The sequence below is a fragment of the Atheta coriaria genome, unplaced genomic scaffold (genome assembly GCF_025399875.1).
Source record: "Atheta coriaria isolate IRGN ID8LTWV9N9 unplaced genomic scaffold, Caltech_Dcor_3.1 hic_scaffold_3_pilon, whole genome shotgun sequence".
Lineage (NCBI taxonomy): Eukaryota > Metazoa > Arthropoda > Insecta > Coleoptera > Staphylinidae > Dalotia > Dalotia coriaria.
Window position 1 is genome coordinate 10,014,629 of NW_027045445.1, and position 18,224 is coordinate 10,032,852.

At 35.1% G+C, this 18,224-nt stretch overlaps 5 protein-coding genes across 7 annotated transcripts; 3 read left to right on the top strand and 2 right to left on the bottom strand.

The window, feature by feature from the left end:
- Window positions 1-445: 445 nt before the first annotated feature.
- LOC135804267 (elongation factor 1-beta'-like) lies at window positions 446-1,434 on the bottom strand. The gene is made up of 2 exons (XM_065318086.1): window positions 1,257-1,434; window positions 446-1,093 (listed from the first exon to the last, which is right to left on the bottom strand). The coding sequence occupies exons 1-2, from the start codon at window positions 1,331-1,333 to the stop codon at window positions 511-513; spliced, it is 660 nt and encodes a 219-aa protein (XP_065174158.1). The 5' UTR covers window positions 1,334-1,434; the 3' UTR covers window positions 446-510.
- A 216-nt stretch (window positions 1,435-1,650) lies between these two features.
- LOC135804268 (zinc finger matrin-type protein 2) lies at window positions 1,651-2,520 on the top strand. The gene has a single exon (XM_065318087.1). The coding sequence runs from the start codon at window positions 1,775-1,777 to the stop codon at window positions 2,372-2,374; it is 600 nt and encodes a 199-aa protein (XP_065174159.1). The 5' UTR covers window positions 1,651-1,774; the 3' UTR covers window positions 2,375-2,520.
- LOC135804264 (uncharacterized) lies at window positions 2,383-4,165 on the bottom strand. Its single transcript, XM_065318083.1, is given in 7 exon segments — window positions 2,383-2,491; window positions 2,540-2,741; window positions 2,800-2,905; window positions 3,141-3,286; window positions 3,382-3,430; window positions 3,433-3,663; window positions 3,715-4,165. Coding segments are annotated over 7 exon segments (870 nt in total). The 5' UTR covers window positions 3,776-4,165; the 3' UTR covers window positions 2,383-2,416.
- Window positions 4,166-4,506: 341 nt separating this feature from the next.
- slim (scruin like at the midline) lies at window positions 4,507-7,059 on the top strand. The gene is made up of 3 exons (XM_065318075.1): window positions 4,507-4,920; window positions 4,994-5,205; window positions 6,205-7,059. The coding sequence occupies exons 1-3, from the start codon at window positions 4,507-4,509 to the stop codon at window positions 6,845-6,847; spliced, it is 1,269 nt and encodes a 422-aa protein (XP_065174147.1). The 3' UTR covers window positions 6,848-7,059.
- Window positions 7,060-7,761: 702 nt separating this feature from the next.
- On the top strand, window positions 7,762-18,069 carry Ttd14 (TRPL translocation defect 14). 3 transcript variants are annotated; one of them, XM_065318072.1, is made up of 9 exons: window positions 7,762-8,337; window positions 8,664-8,731; window positions 9,022-9,059; window positions 9,332-9,369; window positions 14,833-14,925; window positions 15,137-15,402; window positions 15,463-15,796; window positions 15,997-16,386; window positions 16,450-18,069. In XM_065318072.1, the coding sequence occupies exons 1-9, from the start codon at window positions 8,292-8,294 to the stop codon at window positions 16,599-16,601; spliced, it is 1,425 nt and encodes a 474-aa protein (XP_065174144.1). In that variant the 5' UTR covers window positions 7,762-8,291; the 3' UTR covers window positions 16,602-18,069. The 3 variants fall into 3 exon arrangements, with proteins under 3 accessions (XP_065174144.1, XP_065174146.1, XP_065174145.1); XM_065318073.1 differs by lacking the exon at window positions 14,833-14,925 and having other exon boundaries at window positions 7,768-8,337; XM_065318074.1 differs by lacking the exons at window positions 9,022-9,059; window positions 14,833-14,925 and having other exon boundaries at window positions 7,766-8,337.
- The last annotated feature ends 155 nt before the right edge of the window (window positions 18,070-18,224 follow it).

Sequence of the window (18,224 nt, forward strand, 5' to 3'; positions counted from 1 at the left end):
GCAAAAGGGAACGGAAATGATATTGAAGCGCGATATTTAAACACCGCTGTGATAAATGCTTATATTGAGCAGAAAATTAAAAGAAAAAATATTATAATTGTCTTAGATTAACAATATTTCTTTTGTTAATTGTAAAATTAATTGAAAAACTTAATTTTTCGTGTTTAACTAGTAGCAAACAACAAAACGTGCAAAATATTAAGTAGGTAGGCAACCCAATATACATATTTCCACGGAATGTTACACTTTTATCTTTTTAATCAAACAAAATTCACCATTGCTCAAAACTTGCATGTATTTGAATAACAACACATCAACAAAACGAATATTCAACTTCATTCACTACAACTTGTGCTACAAGCAGTTAAATAAGTAAGAACTGCAGCTATTTTTTGTATTCAAAATGGCCGCACTATAAAATTCACTTTCAGATAAGTTTAACCAATTTTACTTTTGTTTTGAACAATTTATTAGTTATTAAAGCTTGACAAAAAGAAAAACATCGACAATTTAGATCTTGTTGAAGGCAGCAATATCAACAGACTGTACATAATCCTCGAAACCTTCGATTTTCTCAGTAATAAGATCCACCGAAACGGTATCTTCAATGACGCACATAATCTGAAGTTTGTTGATGCCGTAACCGACTGGAACCAGTTTGGAGACGCCCCATAAGAGACCTTCCTCCACAATGCTCCGTACGCATTCCTCCATTTTCTTCATGTCGGTTTCGTCGTCCCATGGTTTGACGTCAAGGAGCACGCTGCTCTTTGCGATGAGGGCGGGTTTCTTGCTCTTCTTGTCAGCGTAGGCCTTGAGGCGTTCCTCGCGGATACGCGCGGCTTCCGCATCTTCCTCTTCGTCGTCGGATCCGAATAGGTCTACATCGTCATCGTCGTCTTTAGCAGCTGGAGCAGCTGTGGTGGTTTTGGCTGTTTTCATTGGGCAAGCACCACCAGCGGCGAACTTCTTGCGTTCGTCAGCGGAAAATGACTTGATGTGATTGTACCAACGCAAGACGTTGACGAGGGATGCAGCTGGAGCTTTTGCAAATGCTGTGAAAGTCTCCACATCAGCCTGGGATGGAGTATATCTGCAAATTTTAACAGAAATAAGTTTCAATTTATTTTAGTTTGTTGTAAAGTATATATGAATAATTTTTACTAAAGTCAATATGAAAATCTGGATAAAAGCCAGAAAAATCTTTCCAAATTCTTTGAAAGAAATGAATATTTGTAGAAATATACTCAACATACCCATTGACATAGCTCTTGTCTTCGAGATGAGCGTTGAATTCCTTAAGACCTTTGTCTGATTTAACGTCGAAACCCATTTTTGCTGATGATTCTATTGAATTTTATTGGACACGAATTGGAACGGTGCCTGCGTGGTGTCTGCCAAGATTGCGGAGAGGAAAAGGCCGGAAACAGAGCGTGCGCCGCGATTGTCGCGTGTTGGCTTGTCGAAATACTGCACATGCGCATTACATTCGTGTATTTTCTTCTCATTTAAAAGATTAAAAAGTATAGGAATTATACTTACTATATTTAAATTACAACTGTACATAACACAAAGAAATTCTTGCCTTTTATTCACTGCTTTTATCTATTTATTTAGTTTTACTTGTATGCTTTAATATTGTTATGCAACCAAATATTCACCACTTAGGTATCTGTCAGCTGTGTCTAGTTAACCTGAAGTAACATAAATCACAACAAATAATTTCTTGCGATTGTATATTTTATTAAATAAACTTAACTTTTGATCAACCAACATGTCCCAAAGACCTGACGACCATCGCCGAAAATGGGACCGCGCAGAATACGAAAAACTAGCCGAAGACCGCAAACGCGACGAGCGCGAATCCAAAGAAGAAGAAGAAAGTGGCAAAAAAGGCCCTCCAGTAAAACGTGAACTCTTAAAACAACGCGAATATAAAATCGACTTGGATTCCAAACTCGGCAAGAGTATAGTCATTAACAAAAGCACCCCAACATCCCAATCAGGCGGATATTACTGCAATGTGTGTGATTGTGTTGTCAAAGATTCAATAAACTTCCTGGATCACATCAATGGCAAGAAACATCAGCGTAATTTAGGCATGTCAATGCGCATCGAGCGCAGTTCATTGGATTCAGTCAAACAACGATTTGATTTCAATAAGAAAAAAATGGAAGAAAAGAAGAAAGAATATGACATGGCAGCAAGAATGCAAGAACTCGCAGAGGAAGAAGAGAAACTAAAAGAATACAGAAGAGAAAAAAGAAAAGAAAGCAAAAGAAAAATTGATGAAGTTGATGATTCTGGTGAAGTAAATGATGAAATGGCCGCAATTATGGGTTTCAGTGGCTTTGGAACCTCAAAAAAGAAATAAACAAATAATTAAATATCATTAAAATTAATAAATAATCATATTTTATAGGTATAATAATTGTAAAAAGGAATTGCATTTGTTAGTGATTGTATAGATGACTAGTACAATGACCAATATCTGAAACAATAAACATCAAGAAAAAGTTATTAAGGTAATGTATCATACCTTGTTTGCTTTTAAGGAGGTTTGTGATCCTTTATCTGGTGCCACACTATCCACACAGGGTTCCAGCACAATGGTTGCACAATGCACTGGTATAATAACATTTATAATACTCATGACAACTTTTTTCATGACATGCGCAGAGTGTTTTCCGCATACTTCGGCTGCTTTCGTGTAGTAACAGTCGGAAATTTGTTTATATGCACTAAAAAGTTTTTAGAAATTAAAAGTTTATGTATTGAGGAGGTAGATATTTGATTTACCAACAAATGTCACGCTTTTTTATGTCTTCAGTCCAATCTGATGGGCCGTAGCAGTTTTCAAAGTCGGAGTGGAGACTTTTCAAACATGGCGAACATTCAGTGAATGCTAAAGTGATAATTTGCATTAATTACATCTTTTAAAGGTTATATCTTGCTTCAAAATAACATTTAACTGGACTTTTATTTAGTTTTTGTGGAATAATGTTTAAATCATAACCAAAAAACATAAAATATCATGTTTACTGTTATTATTTAACCTCACTTTAAAGAAATTTACAAAAACTGATGCAAAATGTAGCAGAATACAACTAAAATTACTTTTTACGTTAACAAACAAATACCTTTCTTTATTTCCGTGTCTTTTTCACACATAACATCCACAAACTGAGCGATTCCTTTGATTAACTGCACATATAAATCTTTCCCACTAGGCAAAGTACAAGTTTTCAGATAATTTTCCATTCCCGCCAAAGAATCACTCACGCGCCTATAAAAACAAACAAAATTAACAAAATTACAATAAAAACACGAAAATCATAAACAATACTTTAGAAATGTGCGTGTCTATATAATAATAAATACTTGCAAATAACTGGCAGTTCCTCCTGCGTGGACAAGTTAATAATACTCTCGGATTGGTGACTTGCAATTCAGCGAGGAAAACCATCAGTTCCTCGTCGTCGCACACATTCATCGCTTCGCGTTTCATCAAGCAAGTCATTCGTTTGTTAATTGTCTGCTGAATTATATTAACATGATCCTGTGTATTTTCTCGTTTGAAAGAAGGTTCGACTTTTTCCTGACTGTCGTCACTTGTTGAGTGAGTAAAGAACTGTTTGATTGTATCCAAGATGGTTGCTTCGACTAGAATAAATTATTTGTAAGTACAAAGTGTGTTTAGCATGTTTTACATACCCGGGTCGTGTATAAAGGCTTTAAAAATGATTATATAAATTAATAAATGGGCTACATGCATTTGACTATGTCACAAACATGTTATAAGTGACATTTTGACATTTTGTGAAGAAACAAATTGTAATTATTATTGTTTTTTATTGTACAAATCGTTTCTGGAGCGTTTCATGCGAACTAATTGTATTAAACTATACTTAGAAAGTGTATTAATTGTTATAAACAATTAAAAACACTAAAACTAACAAGAAATATGAATTTTGACATAAAATTTTAAAAAGAATTGGTGGCTGAACAATATTTAGGTACTACATTAATAATATATAATAAAACAAATTAATACATAGTTTAAATACAAATTTCTCTCTTTTAAACTTCTGAAAACTTTAAAACTTTTCAAATTTGACATAACATGTTTCAAATTTTGACATTTGACATTCTTTCCGCAGCACATTTGAAGGTCGACACATAATGGAAAGTACCCGAGCGCTGCAGACTCCTTCCCCGTGAGCGTCGCATTGCAATTTGCGATTTGTGTGCCGCACGTTCATTCAATTACATCACGCGCCGCGTAATATCGCAATAACACACAAAAAAAGTCAAGAGTGAAGGTTGCACTTGCGCAGCTCGCGTCCAGGTCCAGCGAGAGAATCGAGAGTGATGTCGACACTGGTTGTCGCAATCCGCACTTAAACTCCATTAATTGCGCGCTGCAGGCAGCAACACAAATACACGATGGTAGTGATGGAACCTGCACTAGTCTGCTGCTCGCAATCGTCGACGATAGTATAATGAATGTTTCACCTAAGTCTCTTCATTTTTACCGCCTTTGTCATTGTTTTGATGGCAAAGTTGTACAAATTCGCCATGGGCAACACCGATGAGCATGCCACCGAAAACGAACCGTATGTGTTTAAAGTCTTCAAGTACATCAAAGTGGAATCCAACACGATACAACAACAGCAACCGTTGGCGAGATCCGGACATCGCATCGTCGCAGACAGCAAGTATTTGTACTCGTTTGGTGGCTACAATCCACAAATACCCGCTGATTATCAGCGTCGTCGCGAGGATGAAGATTTTCCATTGTTTCAAGAGTTGTGGAAGTTTAATTTCGCCTCCAGGGAGTGGAGTTTGTTTAGTATTTGTGGAACTTTACCTTTGGAGTTAGCTTCCAATGCGGTTGTTAGATTGGGGAGTTATTTAATGGTAAATATTGCAAATATTAATTTATTTATTTATCCTTAATTTATTTATTATTAAATATTTTATTATATTGTAGGTTTATGGAGGAACAGGATCTCCGTTTGGGACACGATGCAGCAATTCGTTGTATTTGTGTTCGTTAAAAGACGACACCAGTAAAATGATGGAGATCAATACCACTGGACAGTTACCAATACCTCAGTATGGACAGGCTTTAGTTTATCACAATAATTATTTATACACGATTGGTGGGACGACAGGATATGCGTACTCTTGTGATATTCATAGGTAAGATATTGAAAAGTTTCTCAATATTATCTTTAAAAATGTGTTAATTGTGAGATTTTGTTAGGAAAATTGTGTCCAACATTAAATTTTAGCTTACAATTTACTAGTAGACGCAAAAATTATGTTTTTATTGCGTTCGTTTCCGGGTTATAGCGATTTCTATATTTTTTCCGCATCCACCGCTTTATTTGATGTTTATTCATGTAAATACGCTTGTTTTTGCTTGTTTTTCAATGTTTTTATGAAAAATATTTAAGAATTACAATATTATCTTAGTAAATTCAATAGTTCAGCTTATAATCTCACTTTTAAAGCAAAAATTACGTTTTTATCGAATTTAGTTTTCGAGTTACAGTGATTTTTACGTTTATTTTTTATTTTTCGAGCATTATTTACTCTTAATTCACTTAAAAACATGCGTTTTTCTTTGTTTTTCAACGTTTTCAAAAATATTTAAGAATTATGTACAATATTTTCTTAGTAAATTCAATAGTTTAGCTTATAATCTCCCTTTTGAAGCAAAAATGACGTTTTTATCGAATTTAGTTTTCGAGTTACAGTGATTTTTACGTTTATTTTTTATTTTTCGAGCATTATTTACTCTTAATTCACTTAAATACATGTGTTTTTCTTTGTTGTTCAACGTTTTCATGGAAAATACTTATGAATCATAATATTTTGTTAGTTTGTTTAAAGTTCGGCTTGAATCTATCTTTAGAAACAATAATTATACTTCTACTACATTTAGTTCCGAAATTATAACGGTATTTATTTTTATTTGCGTGTTTATAGCGTCATTCGGTCTTTATTTATGCGTAAATAAGTTTTTTAAATACTTTCATATTGTTTTCGATGAATTTATATCTATTTGATAAGCTTTTCATGATTTTATTGCTTTCAAAAGCTAAATCATAAATATTTACATTGATCCACTCTAACACTAACACTACCCATAAATTGATAACAATAATATTAATCTTTTTCCTTTTTTTGTTAAAGATTAAACTTAACAACCCGTGTCTGGGAGCAAGTCTACATATGTCAGGGAAACAAAGAGCACGAACCACCTGGACGCTACCGACACGAAGTGGCCTTCACCGGTACTGATGTGTACATCCTAGGCGGCGGCACCGCCGAAGTCGCCTACGATTTTAAAGAGTTACCAGTCTTCAACCTCGAAAAACGCGAATGGCGCTCAGTCAGAACCCACCCGGACGCAAATACGCCACATTATGGTCTCCCAAAAGGCCGTCGGTGTCATGGCGCTGTGCAAAATGACCAAGAAGTGTTCATTTGCGGCGGCAGTGACGGCACTGAAATCTTCACCGATTTATGGCGACTGGATCTCAGGACAAGCGTATGGACACGAATAGACACGTGTATATTACCGAATCCGACATATTTTCATTCGACTGCGGTTACCCCCGAGGGTAAATTAGTCATTTTTGGTGGAATCATCTCGCAAATGGGGCAGATCAAACGCAATAATTGGGTGTACACGACATGGCTGCGGATACCCAAGCTGAGCGAGATGTGCTTCGAGGCGTTGTTGCATTATCGACCAGTATTGACCAAGTATAACAACGATGAGTTGATCAGCATTGGCATGCCACGGCATTTCATCCATCGTTTACAGCAGTGACATATCTTACAATTTCGAATTTGACTGTAGACTGCACTTGAATTATATGATTATGATAATTTGAAGGAAATAATATAATATAACAAGTTGCAATGTCACAATTGATACAAGGCGTTTCTTGTAATGCGTAAATTGTTTGTGTTTTAAAAGCATTGTGTACAGTTTTATCATTCTGCATTCATTAAAACAGTAAACAATGTTAAATATTGAAATGTGCAACATGCTCAGTTTATTCCTACCTTTGTGTAATCAGACCATGCTTCTTGTTGTTAAACAAATGAGATATGCGAGTAAAGCCGTGTTTTTGTTGAGATAATGTGCTGTTTAATTAAAATTATCAAACAAGAGTCGAAAACATTCGTTTCTTGCGAAATATAGGAAAAGCGCATGCGCGGGAGGACGTTTTATAACCTATATTTGTATCCACAAGCTTTTTATTTACGTTTTTAACAGAAAAACATTAAAAATTTAGAAAAACTTTATTTCTGTTAGAGAAAATGTTAAAATGGCGATGCTATTCGCTGATTGGTTGTCTGTCACATGTCAAAACTTTTTCAAACATGGCTGACACTTCCGAACCTGAAAAATTAGTCTAAAGTTGTTTAAATTGCTGTTTTTATAAACTGTTGCAGTATAAATGATAATATTTGGCATGCTTGTGTAATTGTAGTTGTTATGTGGATAATGATAACAGGTAATTGTTTATAACAATACTCCGATTGTTATACTTAATAATTTTGTTTTCAGCATGCGCCATTTTTAACCGATAGTTTAATTGTGGAAATTTTTCTTGCAGTTAAATTAGGATATTCGCCTTGAAAACCGCCGCGGATACTGCGCAATGCGCGTGTGCAATCGGAGGCGGCAACAACGACGCCGCCGCACGCACGCTGGCTTTGTTCCCGCTTCGCGCCGATGGCCATAAATATCCGAATCGTCCCGTCCCGCGCAGCGCCGACGGGCGCTCGCTTCCCAAATCTCGTGAATTGTCCCTTTCTCGAGCCGCACGTCGCCCAAGGCGGCAGCCAGGCAGCGCAGCCGATAAATTAAAAAAAATTGTCACCCGTCACCGTTTCGTCGGTGTCGCCGCAGTCGCGCACGTCGTCCACACGTCTCGCCGCGCATTCGGCCGCACGTCGTCGAGTCCGTCGAGTCGAGCAGCGCTCGTTCGCTCGTCAGCAACAACCAACCCCCTTCGTGGGACTGCAACGCAACAACAACAACTCGACCAGTGTCATTCAAATCACAATGACGACAACGACCAGTGAGTGTTGAAGAGGCCCCACACATCGCCCGACAAGACCAACATGGGCAAAATCCAGTAGCGCACCAACATCGTCAGCACTACTACACCACACACAACGTCCATCTAATTTTCACCTGTGAAGGGTGAAATAAATTTTCAACGTTATTTTATTCCACATCGACTTGATAATTCGCAATCATGGATAAAGAAGAGAAGCGAGTGTATAAACTTGTGTTAACAGGCGGTAAGTTAAAATAATTTAAAACTCAGCCATGCACTTATTCATCATGCGGCTTTAACCTAAAATCGTATTACATCAGGTTGTTGAAATTGCGTTGTACTGAAGGTCACGCTGATTGTTTGTGCTTGCCATAAACTATTAACACCGCAATGTTAATTGCGGTTGAAATCACTCGTCAAATCCAGTGCGAATCTGGCGAAATCGACGGGAATAGACCACGTTTTTGGACGCGGGCACATTTCCACTGTTATGCAACCCAATATACATCTAATACACATGCATCACACTAATTTGTGCTATAATATAATAAACTATTTGTTTAAATTTAGGTCCTTGCGGTGGTAAAACAACAGGACAGTCCAGGCTGTGTACATTCTTTGAGAACTTGGGATGGAAGGTGAGCATGACCTCTATTTTAAATGACATACAATCAAATTAACGACTTTTTAAAAGAACAAGTATTTAGAAGCCATTTAAAGATTGCAAGTTAAAAACATTCAAACACAGAAAGACGAATGCTACACGAACAGAAACACAGGTATATTCTGTTCACATGACTCGTCTTTCTTTCTTTCTTTAAATATTTTTTGGGTCTTTTTGTTGAGAAATTGAATTTTTTCACAACCTGAATGTGAATATTTGGGGGGTGTAGCAACAACAATGTTGGCATTTCGTACTTGTTTGCAGGTATTCCGCGTACCTGAGACGGCAAGCGTGCTACTCAGGTAGGTATTTCCTCATCCATCATTATTTTCACGACTTCAAGTCTTAAAAATCAAACAAAAGCATTAAAAATTATCTCAAAGTAAACTCCAAGGCGTGAATTCAGATAAATAATTGATCGTTTTGTTATTTTTATGCTCATATTACATCCTTCGGTTTCATATTCCGCAAGTTTGTAATAGTAAATTAATATCTAAGCAAAAAAAAAACCGAAGGAACGACATGTCACAATGCGAAACTAATTGCGCTCTGTTTTGTTTGTTTCATTTTCCAGTGGCGGAATCAAATTCAGCGATCTCAGCGAAACGGAAGGTGAGAGACACCCACTTTTATCTTATTATTATTATTACTAGTAGTTGATTACAATTGTGCGCAATTATCCCCCCACACCACAACATCGATTACAAAACAAAACAAAATAACACCAAACAATCGTGTAATTAGGCCAGAGTTGACACACAATACGAATTGAAAATATCGCCGAGTGTTGATTATTAAATGCCGCGTTGCATGTTGGTTGCAACCTGCTGACAATTGATTAATTGGCGATTAATTTACGTCGCAGTGTGGGTTTGTTGTTATTTTTAGTATTGTTTACTTAATTCGATTGGGTCTCGAAGGTGAATTATGCTCGAACACGATATTCGCGTGCGCGTCGTATGTAGATTTTCGTGCGGCGCGGATCAACGAAAAAATTTATTAACGAATATTAATGTTTGTACAATAATCGGACGGCACACGTGAGCGGCGGAGATAATAGGGTTTAACGACTTTTCGAGGCGCAGTCAAGGTTGGGCTTCTTTATGAATCGATGACAGTTTTTTTACGAATAGGAATTTATTGCGTTTCCAATTATTGTGTGTAGGTAAAAATAACTCGGGGACAACTAATAGGAAAATTAATCTTTGTATTAGTTAGATTTGGTATTTATTCTCGGAATTTTTGGTAATTTGATTATTTTTATTAATATTCACAGGTTTTATTAAAGATTAGCTTTAGCCCGCGTCTTCGTCCCGGTAGTGTGTTATAAAAATTTGTGTAATTATCCCATAGAAAAGGGCTGTCTTTAGGGTTTTCCCGGCAATTATTTGAATTTTTCTCGACGTAAAAACCATTCTTGGACTTTAACGAACATTTAAAAAAAATAATTGTCCAAATTGGTCTAGGCGTTGTTGAGTTATGCGTTTACCAACAGATTTTCCGATTCATTTTTATATTTTAGATTATAGTTTTTGATTTAATTTGATATTGAATTTGAGTTAAAGTCTAGACTTTTAATATTTTCGATACTTTTATGGTTGAAGATAGTTTTCATGCAGAGTTTAAGGCTATCCTTATCAATTGTCATGGATATTTTGATTTAATACAATTTTGGCAGGTTCCATTTTAGGTCAAAACAGTTTTATTTAATCTGTGAGTACAATACTTCCTGCAAATTTTAAATTTTCTATTGTATGATTTAATCTGGTGCAGTATTTCACGAATGAAAACGTTTTATTTATTTATTGGCATCGAAAGAAACTGTGTCAGTATGTCTAGAATATGTACCAGACGATAACATTAATATAATTCTGCTGACAGCTTAAATTTTGATATCAAATGGGTCAGAAGTGAATTAAACCCGGAATTTGCGATTAAAAAATGAATAATTTGATTCTTAGCAGCCTTAACGCCGTGTTTATATTAAGATTAAAAAAATATCATGAAAGTAATAATATCCTACGGTAATATTATATTATAAGATACCGATTAATATTACGTACATAGTTGCAATTCGATTGAACAAAGTTTTCAACAAAACAAAAAACCCGATTGACGTTCACTTTTCTCTTTAAAATGTAATACGATGTTGAATTGAACTTCTTGCGATTAATATTAATACCAAGTAAGTCATGATGTCAACGCGGTGTTATTTTTGCTGTTATCGATTCCAGTTATGAATCAGCTGGGAAATAATATGACTTCGACACTTGTAAAATCCCTTTTTTAAACATTAACATCAATAACTGTTATGTCTGAGTTTAATGTTTAAACACACATTTTTACTGCTTCAGTAGCTGCAGAGTTTATTGAACTTCACAAAAAATAATCCAACTTTATTTCAGTCATTATCAGTTTTAAAATCTCTCATATTGTTTACCCAATACAAATAATTCTATAGATTTGTACAAACTGATTTTTTAAATATTTATTTTAAGCCTTCATAAAATTTTTGAGTCTAGTTTAGAGGTGTTCATATTAATCCATTGTGATTTATTGCACCAACGTCAAGAGATAAGCAATTTTTGGCTTCTCTCACATGTAATTTGTGCTAAATTTATTCTACTGTACTTAAACCTTTGAGAAAACTGCCTGTATGAGTCGGTATTGTGAATGTAAATTCTCTTCTTTAAGCAAAAAGTAGTTGCGTATTTACGTAGGTCAGAAATAGTGCCAAAATTCCTAATGGATCGTATAAATATTATGAATGAAAATGAAAATGTGTGCCGCGTACAGATGTGAATTAGCGCAGCGGCACGCACGTCAGTGTTGTTGCTGGTTGTGCGCTGAAACTTTTGCTAGCGTGGCAAATCACGTGCGGAGTTTACCACGTGCGTGATTAGTAAATTGCGCTTCTCATGCTGGCTGATGCAAAATTGTGCAATATGCACAATAACAGTAAACGGGAAATGCTGCGAATGTACGAGATATACGTCATTGTGAATTGTGAATGAGTTATCGTTATGATTGCTGCTATTTTAATTGAATTGAATCATTTGTGTGATTGTTGAAGGGGAAAAAGTTTGAGAAAAGTAAATTTAGAAATAATCTCGTTGAGAATAACAGGAAAGTAACATAAAGATATGTTCGAGAAACTTCAAAGTGATTCAAAGCGATTTTTTGAAACATGTTCAAATTTGTCTTGTCCATTTAACTTTTACATTTTCAATTCTATACTTCTGATCTAAAAATTCTTCAGCTTTTTTAAATGATAGATTTTTTAAAATCATTTTTTCACTGAATTTATTCTTCAAATGCCTATAACTTAGCTTAGCTTCAATAAATAAGGTTGAAAATAGTCAAAAATCGTAATATTTTAAGGAGATTTTTAACATTTCGTGCTTTGTGAAAATAATATTTTTGTTTTGTTTTTGCAAATAATAGAACAGAAAATTTATTGATTTTGAAATTTATTCTGACAAAATTTAACTGAACTATTGCTTTTTAAAAGTTAATTATTAAGTCTTTGAAAATTTACACTTTTTCAATATTTTTATTATTAAAATGTCTAACTTTCCGAAAATGAGTTGATTTGGACTTTTTGTGTATATTTTTCGTTTAAACACAGTTTTTCATGAAGTAAGATTGAAAAATAGTCTAAAAAGTACATATTTTCATTAAAGTTTCAAAATGTTTACATTTTTCAAACAATAATTACATTTTTTCAATTAAAAGTCCCACAAGTATTGATTTTGAAATATACTTTGACTAAAGTTTAACCAAACTATTTCACAATCAGGAAAAAAAACTCTTACTAATTTGTTTAGTTAAAAAAGAGGCAGTTGTCACGTATTTTAGTCCAAGGTTATTATAATATAAATCACATTATAATGATTAAATGATCATGAAAAGAGTTATGCATTACGCAAACATGATGTTCATATTCGTATTTTATTTTGACTGCAATTTATCTACTTTCAACTCTAGACAGCCAAAATACCATTTAGTTTATTTTCCGCTTTAGTGACATTCTAACAGTCTAATATTTTATAAACCTTTTTGGTTTTTGGTTTTATTTCAAATTTAAGTAATCTCATTAACATAAATAGTTTACATGGAATTTCGTCTACTTTAAATAAATTACAGCTATAATCAAACATGTCACATTACAAACATATTTACTCTATAATACCCGAAGGCATACAAAGCATTTTTCAAATAATACAATAATATACTGTACGATTGATAGATTTATATCTGTACATATTTGAAATCATTAGCGGTACTTTCAAAAGAGTTGTGTAATGAGTGTTTTTTTTTTTACTTGGGTCAAGTGTAAAAGTTCGACAACTTTGTATCGACACATACATTTTTAGTTTTAAAATCGTCTGTTTCTTTGTTACTTAATACAAACTCTAAAATAAAAGTGTCACTCCAAAAGTACAAAAAATGTAAATTACTCGAACTTCAACAATTTGATAAGAAAAGTGTTTAAGTTTCGAGTAGTCACGAAACATGTAACGCATTAAACGTCGATATCGCGCTTTTTAAACTTTGCATTTGCATGCAAATCGCTGTTACCTATTGCAAAACTTATCATTATATTATGTCGGCTGCAATTTTAACATTTACAAAACAATTGCATAAATTTCTATATCGATATTATATTTTATTTGAAGTTGGTGACACGCGTCTGTTACGATGTGTCACATGACATTTTTCGCACTCTGGTTACAAATAATTAAAAACGCGTATTGTTTATGTTGTTGACGCGATAAAACACTAACTCGGCCGAAATGTTTCCACATTGTTTACAAATAATTCTTCGATTAAATCGATGAGTAGTACTCGCGTGAATGCCAGTGGATATAAACAAATGTCTGGAGCGACGCCAGTTTAATTACGCGGTAATGAATCAGTAAAATCATCATATTTTGTCGATCGACAATTTAATTTTTACAACTGATTTTGTTTATTTTATGACCTCAAATTTGCACTCAAACAATATTGAATTTCCTGCGCAAAATACGCATAAATATTTGTTTTATGAATTAATCTTCAAGTACATCAGCAAATATTGAAATAGATGAGAGATACATCGATATCGATAAATATTGAATCAACAAATTGATAATTTCTGATTTTTTTCTGAGTGAAAATAGCAAATCACCTGAGTTGGACAAGATGGCGGCCGTACGCGCACGCGGACAGACCTATTTAGAAACGTCTGCGCTAAAAATACGCTAAAGTCCTGATTGAGCATCGTCTTGAACGCCGGCCAAAATATTTCCGCCACCAGAGTGTTGAGCTTTTATAATATAGACGCTAATCCTCATCATGATGCTGCGCTCTGGTCGACTGAGAGCAGCGGAGAAATCTTTTCGCACGCGTCGCGTTATGTTTTATTCTATTCCTATCTTTGCGCTAATGTTAAAGTTAAAATAATACATTGGCGGCGCGCGTTATGGGGTCGAATTGTTGGCGATGGCCGCCCGCATTGGTGCGGCGCGTATTTTTGGGCGAGAAAATATTTTCGGGAAACGCACGAAAAAGTTTACAAAGTTTAAAAACTTGCGGTGACAACTGCGAGTTGGAGTTTATGATTACTATTATTATCAGCGTGATTAATTGAGTTAGGGAAGCAGTCTAAGGCTTCTAGATGTTATTTTTACTTATATTATGGCTTCAGATTGTATTGATTTTATAAAAATCACTGTAATACACACGTGCCAAGTGTGTGTTTAATTATTTATGACTTGCAATATCATTGCATGTAATTGCGACAGATTTTGTAATTTAAAATCGATTAGATTGCAAAAATTCAAGTGTTTAAGTTGCCAACGTCAATGTAATTACTGTAGAAACACGTGTTTTGCGTCGGTGCATTAGCACTCTGTCATAACCTAAAAAAACAATTTTATGGAAATTATTATTGAAATAAGACACAGATTTACACAATACAACATTACCTTGACTTGATTTTTTGTTTTTCTTTTCTTTTGTATCACTTCATGCATTTATTTTAACAATGATTTTCTTTTTGATTTTAATCGGTAACAAACAATATGCAATCAGTCGAAAAAGAGCGCCGTTTGTCTCTCTTTGGCGAGCTGCACAATACGGACGACTGCGAAGAATGCTGCCGGGTGGCGTTTACGGGTAGCGAGGGTGAGAGACAAACGTAAATCAGAGATCAATGCATCCATATTGTATTGCTAACCGAATACATTACATTACGATTGTCCTCTTCTCATTTTGTACCTGATTCGCGTTGTTGTAGCTAACTGGTACGCTAATTAATTTAGCACCGTCTATCCGCCATGTTTACACCTAAAAATCATAATTTTGTGTTAATTTGTGTTGTGTTTTGTGTTTGCAGCATTGAAATTTCAAGAGAATTTATTACGGACTATGATCCAGATTGAAAACACTTTCTTCGAACTTGGAAAAACCTGCAAGCGCAACTGTATGATTATTTGTGATCGTGGTGCTATGGATGCCTCGGCGTTTATCTCCAAGGATAAATGGGAGAAACTTCTCCGGGATAATTCTTGGAATGATGTTGAGCTCAGAGATAATCGATACAATCAGATTATTCATATGGTTTCGGCTGCTAATGGTGCTGAAGAGTTTTACACAACTGAGGTTAGTTTTGTATGACATATAAAAGCGGCCATTTTGAAATTGATTTATTTCTTACTTTAGGATCATTCATGTCGTTCCGAAGGTGTTGAATTGGCAAAAGAACTTGATTACAACGCTGCTGCCGCCTGGATCGGTCATCCATACTTTGATGTCATCGATAACTCGACCGATTTTGACGGTAAAATGCGTCGTATGATCGGTTCGGTTTGTAACAAGATCGGATTGGACACCGGCGATCGCTTGTTGAATACATCTCGCAAGCTGAAGTTTCTTATCAAAGGCCCTCTACCGGAGAACAAGGTGTTTCCACGCTTCCAGGACTTTGAAGTGGTGCATACCTATCTGCAGAGCAACTCGCCCAATCAGGTGCGCTTGCGCAAGCGCGGACAGAAAGGTGAGAATCGAAAAGTATACGCCATCAGATACATCTAAATTGTATGTTTTAAATTAAAACAAGTTGCGATTGTTTGCTCTACATGAGAAAAACAAAATTGAACGATTAACATTCTCTGTTAGTTTCCTACTAATTGCTCTGCAAATTTTATACAGACCTGAAACGCGGTCTCACCTCTTGTCCTCTTCTCGTGCTTGCAGGCTATTTCAGTTACATTCACACTGTGCGCCGGCAGCGCGAACCTGGTGGTCAGATTGTCGAAGTAAAAACGCAGATCACGCATCGTGACTACATCAACCATCTTGCGCAGAAGGATAAGTCACATTTCACCATCTACAAGAAGCGTCGTTGTTTCCTGGTGAACAATCAGTACTTCCAGTTGGATATCTATGAAGAACCAGGGCATCCGAGATGTAAAGGTTTGATTCTTCTTGAGACTTATTCTGCGCTTGATTATGCCGTGGATAAATGGCTGCCGGAGTTTTTGAATATCGAGAAGGAAGTCACTGGAAATCCGGATTATTCCATGTATAATCTGTCACTGCGGGAGGATTGGAAGACGTCGAAAAAATTTTGGAGATCCATACCAGGTATAATCATAATATTATGTTATTTTAATGGATATTATTTAATTTTGTGTTTTTGTTCTCTAGATTCGGAGAGTCCACCAATCTCTGAGCCGCACTTACCTGCCGAGCAGAAAACCAACGGACATCTGTACACCGGCAGCCAGTTGAATTTTAAACTAATTCAACCGACGAATGGTCTGCCGGACATGAAGCAGATGAAGCCGGAAATCTATTAACGTGTAAATCACGCTATGTATTCGACGATTTACTTAATTTTCTTTTGCGGTCGTTTTTATTTTTTAATCGTATTTTATTTTCCTTATTTGATTCTTGAGTAGAGTATGGATTCTTTTGATCTTTACTTGATTACGGTTTATTTTGCTCAAATAATTGTTCGGTTTTTGTTTCTACCGTATGTAAGTACAAGCAAAAAAAAACGTGTATGTGTAAATGTCGTTAGTTTTAATTAAGTTAGTGATAATCTTGATAGTCACGTGGGATGCTAAGTTTGGTTGGAAATTTTGATACACTTTTGGTGCCAATGCAATCCGATTCTAGAATTTTTTCATTGTTGATTCTCTCAGTGCCTGTCGAAACACTTTTGTTGCGCAATCAGGCCAAAAACGCTAAGACCAATCTATTATTAATATGACCGGGATGAAGTGGATGGGTTTTGAAAGGCAGTATTTCTTAAAATGAGTGTATACATATTAGCACCGATACATAGCCACACACACCACATGGTGGTTCTAGTTGAATAGTTAGTCGAAAACTATTTATCAGTCAGAAATTTTAGTGGAAATATACTTGTTAATTGTTAATGAAAGAAGAAAAAAAAACACGCAGATGCAACCTAGTTAGCGTGGCAATATCAAAGACATTAGATTTAGAGAATCGTAGGCAGTAATAATTTGGAATTTTTGAAGTAACGCAAAGAAGCACTCGGTGTTTGTCTCGAATGATTACAATGTGCATCAATGTACATAAATATTGATGCGCATTGTAAAACCAGTGGTTTCGAGTGCTTCACATGAATCGTACCTGGATATATCAGAACACTTGCACAGATATATTGGTGACTTAAGTGGTATTAATAAATTTTTAATGACAAATATGAAAATAAATTTCTATTTTCGTATGATACGCTTATAATAAATTGTACGCGTGCGCGCGCGCGGTGTCTCGATTTTAAACACACTAATCCTTCGAGAACATTTACCTACTAATGAATGTGATTGTCGATGAATAATCGGCATATTGTTTGATATGTTATAACATGATGATTGTGGATTATGTAACCAGCTGGGTTCTCTCGACTTATTGATGAAACAACCAACAACAATTGTATTACTGTAATACTACTACAACTAAAAAAGAAGCAAAAACACTTGTATCGCCTTTTTCTATGGGTATTTTTTGATGACGGAATTCAATTTGAGAGCGTTGAAGATGTATGATATATACGCTGATGTAACATATAAATATTTAAGCATTCGAAACTTGTAAACAGAAAATCATCTCAACTATTTTTGTATAAACTGCAGGCACGAAATTTATTTGTCAGACCTGCGAACGAAGTGTAATCCAGTCAGAAGCAGCAGTCGAACAGTCATAAAATAAAGTATTCTCTATCACTAAACATACAAATGTAATGAAATATGTTATGTTTAGTTATTTAGAGTAAATAGTGATATGATTTTTGTAGTGCGAATTGTTTTATCTCATAAAACATTTAATTTCATGCAAATAACTGCTAAGAATTCGTAAAACATTCAAAAAGCGACAGTTAACCTAACATTTTAGGTATGCAACCCTCTAGAAAGCTTTATTTTCTGTTGGATTCCTTTGAAAAAGATGAA

Bases quoted from the DNA above. Each gene is read 5' to 3' on its own strand.
- LOC135804267 (XM_065318086.1), bottom strand. From the start codon at position 1,333: ATGGGTTTCGACGTTAAATCAGACAAAGGTCTTAAGGAATTCAACGCT. The intron at 1,094-1,256 runs GTATGTTGAGTA...TAAAATTTGCAG, and splicing joins GACAAGAGCTATGTCAATGG to ATATACTCCATCCCAGGCTG.
- LOC135804268 (XM_065318087.1), top strand. From the start codon at position 1,775: ATGTCCCAAAGACCTGACGACCATCGCCGAAAATGGGACCGCGCAGAA.
- slim (XM_065318075.1), top strand. From the start codon at position 4,507: ATGTTTCACCTAAGTCTCTTCATTTTTACCGCCTTTGTCATTGTTTTG. The intron at 4,921-4,993 runs GTAAATATTGCA...ATTATATTGTAG, and splicing joins GATTGGGGAGTTATTTAATG to GTTTATGGAGGAACAGGATC. The intron at 5,206-6,204 runs GTAAGATATTGA...TTTTTGTTAAAG, and splicing joins TACTCTTGTGATATTCATAG to ATTAAACTTAACAACCCGTG.
- Ttd14 (XM_065318072.1), top strand. From the start codon at position 8,292: ATGGATAAAGAAGAGAAGCGAGTGTATAAACTTGTGTTAACAGGCG. The intron at 14,926-15,136 runs GTGAGAGACAAA...TTGTGTTTGCAG, and splicing joins GGCGTTTACGGGTAGCGAGG to CATTGAAATTTCAAGAGAAT. The intron at 15,403-15,462 runs GTTAGTTTTGTA...TTCTTACTTTAG, and splicing joins AAGAGTTTTACACAACTGAG to GATCATTCATGTCGTTCCGA.